At 51.3% G+C, this 5688-nt stretch overlaps 1 protein-coding gene across 2 annotated transcripts; it reads right to left on the reverse strand.

Annotated features, from left to right (window-relative positions):
- Nucleotides 1-1637: 1637 nt before the first annotated feature.
- RPL11 (ribosomal protein L11) lies at nt 1638-5460 on the reverse strand. Of its 2 annotated transcripts, XM_027520613.1 has the most exons (6): nt 5383-5456; nt 4441-4591; nt 3604-3710; nt 3258-3389; nt 2138-2248; nt 1638-1716 (listed from the first exon to the last, which is right to left on the reverse strand). In XM_027520613.1, exons 1-6 carry the CDS (start codon nt 5386-5388, stop codon nt 1687-1689), a joined length of 537 nt encoding a protein of 178 aa, XP_027376414.1. In that variant the 5' UTR covers nt 5389-5456; the 3' UTR covers nt 1638-1686. The 2 variants fall into 2 exon arrangements, with proteins under 2 accessions (XP_027376414.1, XP_027376413.1); XM_027520612.1 differs by lacking the exon at nt 1638-1716 and having other exon boundaries at nt 1718-2248; nt 5383-5460.
- Nucleotides 5461-5688: the final 228 nt, after the last annotated feature.

Genomic DNA, 5688 nt, shown 5'->3' on the forward strand with positions numbered 1-5688 from the left:
TTTAGTCACTCACCTAAAACATCACTGCTAGAGCTAGAAGCAAAACCCAGCTATTCCTCAAACTCCTGAGGGCCCGTGTTCCCTCTGGGCCAGAAGCCTAGGTAGTTTTTAAACGGGAAGTGAACAGATTTACAAGTCAGCAGGACCAAATGAAGGGTGGGCGCGTACACTGTCATTAAACTAAACAGGAAGTACATTAACTTAAAAACACAGCTACACACCAGTGGCTAACAGCCAAGTGCAGAGGATGGCAATACCATTAGAGACTTTCTACATTTCATTTTCCTGCAATGCTTTATTTAAACTAGTACACGCTGCTCCCATCACTAGAAAATATTCCAACTTCCACAGCACCCAGTACTAGCCAGCCAATGTATTCACCAAGAGTTAGTTTGTTCTCAAAGATGTTTATTTCAGTTGTAGTTAGTATAGAGATGTTAAACAGAGAGATCCCCCCACTATAAAAGTGAAGCTTCATCACAGGAATTGGGCTCCTTCACAAGTTGTTTACAAAGTGGGGTCCCACAGTAAAAGGTTGAGAAATGAATGCATGCTGATGGTTTAAGTGAAACAAAGCGTATGCTAACATATTTCATGATCCACCCCTTCAAGCACCTGGATCTGATGGAGAGGACTATCAGGAAAACAAAGCAAGCCATATTTTCATAAAAAGTTAGGTACACCAAATAACCTCCTTTAATAAGGTTGAAAAATACCTTACAAAGGCAGCCAAAAAATTAAAGACCCATTTAACAGCAATGAAAAGGTGGCCCAGGGACAACTGAACTCGTCGGTCACAAGTGACGATGCTGAGTTAACTCGTGCTAGAGCCACTGGCCAAGTGTTATGTCCAATAGAGAAATGGTGACTTTCGAAAGTCACTGCCTCGGTGACCTGGAAAAGCACAGGCAAAGGTCCCACTGTCACAGCAAAGGGCGCACTCTGGGAGCAGTCACATTTCTCACAGACAGTAACACAGAACTCATCCTTTCTGAGCACTATGTGCCTGGTGCAAGTTAAAGCCATCAAGAAACATTAAACGGCTGAACTGTGAAGGAGGTTAACTGTCACTGCCCCCACAATACAGATGGGGACGCTGACGCACATCTAAGGTATAACAGAGCTAATAAGATGCAGGGCGGGCAATCAAATCCAGCCAATGGGTCTCAAAGACCATCATCCCCTTCTCTACTTACATTCTCAGCAACCCTAGATTCTCATTTTAAAGGAAAAACCGAGTCCAGTGTTTCACCCCAAAGCACCACATCAAAGACTCTGATCCTTTCACACAGCAGGACTGGTAAAGCCTCTAGTGGACGGCAGCATCACTGAGCAGAGGGGAGCCCTGCACCCCACTTTAATCAAGGCGCTAAATTCAAACCCGGCCCCAACCACACCACCCACCGTACAATCAGCTTCCAGCGGGCCACACCGGGCCACGGCACCACAGCCTGCCAGCAGGGGGCGGTGAGCAGGGCAGTGCTGCGAAGCGCTCAGCCTGGGTCTGCCAGGAAGCACTGGCATCCGAGGGGAAGACAGGGTGGTTACCAGCTATTCCCATCGAAGCTTTAAGTGGCTCGAGGTCCAAGGACTTGAATATGGCCAGGCTCCTTGCACAGAACACACAACAGTAATTGTACATTTCATTGAAAATGTTTTATTGACCTTTTGGATAGAAACGGGAATTTATTTGCCAGGAAGGATGATCCCATCATACTGAAAGAGAAGAGATTTTATTTTTTCAGAACAGGAGGTAACAGTAATGACTGCAGCAATGGCTAACGTTCAAGAATTCAAATCAGATACATGAATTTTGGCTTGGAATCCCACATCCCTAGACAGGAAGCTGGCCAGTTTTAACAATCGCTCCACTATGCTCAACTGCACTGGACCCTGAGAAAACGGGGTTCCTATTAAAAGTCATATTCCTCCCCTTCCAGTTACCTGCATTCACAGGGCTGAGGAGAAGCCTGGTTCTGGGTGTTCTCTTAAACCACAAACCCTGGAAGCCCATTTGCCAAGCTGCCCAAATGTTCTACCTTTAAACAGCTACCCACCAGGCTTTGCATCCCCGCATCCCAAGTCAATTCACCAACACCACCTTCCGCCACTCCACCTGAGACAGGTCAAGCTTTACCTTCTGCTGGAACCAGCGCATGGCCTCCTCTTTGCTGATTCTGTGTTTGGCCCCAATGCAGCCTGTCCTGCGCTTCTTGTCTGCGATGCTGAAACCTGGCCTACCCAGCACCTGTCCCAGGAATAACCAACAGTCACCTAGCCAGCTCAGAGTCAAGAGCAGACGGACAAGACTCACACACTGGAGCAACTGATCTTCCAGAGTCACCTCGTAATTCTAGTGTGAGAGACCCATGACCCCAGGGTCTGATGGAACCAGCCTCCTGGACGACACACCGCCTCACGACAGGTTTGCTCAGGAGGCTGGCCTCCCAGCACCCCCCCTCTCCCCACACCTAACTCCCAGTGGTGGCTAAGGAGTCACCACTGCTCCCGTGTCCCAGAGTGCTATTATTTTAAAAAATAACAGATAAAAAAAATCTTACTTCAGCATGTGCATTCTATAAATCTTAAAATTTCAAGATGCACAAAGAAATAATTATATTTCTCTCCTCTGCTTTAGCTCAAAAGTGCTTCTAATTAAAGGTTTGTGGTGCCTGTGAGCGCCGAACTCAGTCTGTCTGGACATTGAAATCTAATAGTCCTTCATGTTCACACTAGTCAGGACTTCAGGGTTTTGCTACTGACTTGATTCTGGGGGCCCAAAACATCACAGTGACACAAACGGTCACGTCTGCATTAAACCCCCACCCCAAGCGAACAGTTCCATCATCAACCCTGCTTTCATGCCCCCAGATGGAAGCCACCCCATTCCCGAGGTCTGAGGGAAGCAGCAGGGAAAAGAGCAGCCAACCCCAACACCAAACGCAACCTCAATACCATCTCTCAAAATGTTAACTCAGTGGCTGGAGTCGTTTCCTTCCTCCACCTCTGAGCCACGTCACTGCTCACTAGACCCTAGACCCTAAGCACCACGACTATAGGAATCTTCGTCCAGCCACAGTCCATAGCCAGGGCTACACCCCCTCGCCTGCCACCAATGAGCTGCATCTTCCCCAGGGAGCGAAGACAGACAACACTCAAAGCCCCAATCCAACATGTGACCGCCAAGACAGCACAGACGAAAGAGAGGAGCAGCGCCCACTCTCACAGAGCGGGAGTGGGAGACTCGGTACTCATACCACGTAGAAGTCCAGGCCGTAGATACCGATGCTCGGGTCATACTTGATCCCCAGGTCAATGTGTTCTTGGATCCCAAAGCCAAAGTTTCCAGTATCTGAGAAGTTATTTTTTCTTAACTCGTACTCTCGCACCTGGGGAGAAAAATGCAGAAATCACTCCCTGTCAACTCAACACCCTGATATCTAGCTCAGCCTGCAACACTCAAGACCCCCAAACACGGTGCAGTGTAACTTGGCGAAGAACAACATCTCATTTCCCCAATACAGGGAAAAGCCCTTTAGAAGCTCTCCCCACCTCGGAAGATTGACTCAATCTACCATTCCCCCGTTTAGAGACAGGCCTCACCTTTAGACCTTTCTCCAGGATTTCTTCCGCCTTGGCCCCACGGACGGTGCAGTGGACGGCGATCTTTTCGTTTCTCCTGATGCCGAAGGACCTGACAGTGTATCTAGCTGCACATGGGGATAACAAGGAGTCAGCTGTCGTCACAGCTCCACTGCACTCCCCTCTCCACAACGTCATCTCCAAGATTCCGAAATAAATTAGCATTCCATAGCAACCAATATTTGCTAAAACTCTACTGTACCCTTACCCCCATTTTACAGAAGCAGCTGAGAGGCTACCTTGTACAGACCAGTTGGTAAGAAAGAGGCAGGCTGCGAACCCCCGTATTCCATTATCCCAAGGCAACGAAGCTCTAAACACAAAAAATGTAATGCCTGCATTGTGCCTGCTGGGCAGCAGGCATTTCAGATAACCCTGTCCATCCTCCACAATCTTATATATATAAACTATTATCATCCCCTGTATGCAAATAAGGAAGCTGAGGCCCAGAGGAAGAAATCAGACTTGCAAGTGATGGAGCCGGAATCTGAAGCAGGAAGCAGGTTAGTCTAGGTACGCAGCCTTGTTCTTACCCTCGCCTAGATTATCCTCACTGCTAATCTAATCAAATGCCATTCTCTGCATTCCCAACATTTCCACCTCACTGCATATCCTCCTTACTTGGAAAAAATCTCTACTTGGGCTAGTCTGAGCTCAATTTCGATTCACACAAAGCTCAGGAAAGCAATGCTTTTAAGAGATACCACCTGTCACCTCCCAACTGGGTACAAAACGGGCCTGACGTTTTTCGGGGGCATCCCCCAACAGTCAGCCCTCCAGCTGCCGACAACCACTCACCTTTGGAGAACACTGGGGTCTGGCCCGTGAGCTGCTCCAGCACCTTGGCTGCCCGGGTCAGCCTGTCTCCGCTCTCCCCAACGCAGATGTTGAGGCAGAGCTTGCGGATGCGAAGTTCCCGCATGGGGTTCTCCTTCTCACCTTGATCCTGCTGCAAAAAAAGAGAAGCGGCGGCGGTCAACACGCCTCAACCTCCCCCCGGCGGCCAGCCTAAATGCAGAGCGCCTTTCCGCTCATCCCCAAAGCAGTTTCTAATAGATTTAACAGCGATCGTCACCCTTTCTTTCATCTGGGAGCCACCAAGGAAGGCCTCTCGGGGGGGGGGGGGGGGGTCTTATCTCTCCTTCACCCACATTCGGAACGCGAGAAACAGGACAGGTACCGGGTGGTAAACTTACAGACGCTTGAGAGTGAACCCTCGGGGCTCAAAGTGTAGGGTAACGGAAGGCACCCCCTTTTTTCCGATGAGCGGGGGTGGGGGGGGGACCAGCCAGCACGTGGCTGTGCAGCGCCCCCCACCCCACTCGGAAACCGTCTAGAGGCTGCGACCGAAATCTGGGGTCGGCCCCGAGGGGAGAACCCGGCGGAGGCCTCCCCCAGCACCCGGCTGAAGTGTTGAGTCCCCGAGGCCAGAAGCCACAGGTCCCGGACCCCGCATCCCAGACCCCCCGTCCGATCGGTCCGCTGGCCACTCGCTGCAGCCTGCGGGCCGTGTTCCTGGGCCTCCGGCGGCTGCCCGGAGCCTACTCCTGGGGGGGTGGGGGGAGACAAGCGACTAGGTCCAGCTCCGCGCCCTCAGCGCGCACGGTTCTGCCGGCTTCGGCACGGCCGGCACTGTGGGCTCCGTTCTCCTCGGGCGGCGGGCGAGGTAACCCCCAGCGGCTCGGCCGGCCGTGGATGGAGGTGGATGAAGGACAGTTAACCCGGGAATCAGCTACTCACCGCCATGACGGGAAACAGGAAGAGAGGGCGAGACTTCCGACCCAGGGCCTTATGGGCCAGGAGGCGGGCTCATTTCCCAGGCCAGCGAGATGAAGGAGTGGAAGAGAGGCGCGCCTGAAGCCTCGTAGAGTCGGCTGCCCCTTCGTGGGCATAGATGGCAATTACAGGAGACCCTGGCAGTCCTGGGGCCGACCTGGGCTTTTTGCAACACCGGTTTTTTTAAAAGCTGAACGCTTTGATTTGCGTTTCTCTGATACTGAGTGATGTTGAGCATCTTTTCATGTGTTTGTTTAGAAAGATGGTAAC

The sequence above is a fragment of the Bos indicus x Bos taurus genome, chromosome 2, assembly GCF_003369695.1.
Source record: "Bos indicus x Bos taurus breed Angus x Brahman F1 hybrid chromosome 2, Bos_hybrid_MaternalHap_v2.0, whole genome shotgun sequence".
NCBI lineage: Eukaryota > Metazoa > Chordata > Mammalia > Artiodactyla > Bovidae > Bos > Bos indicus x Bos taurus.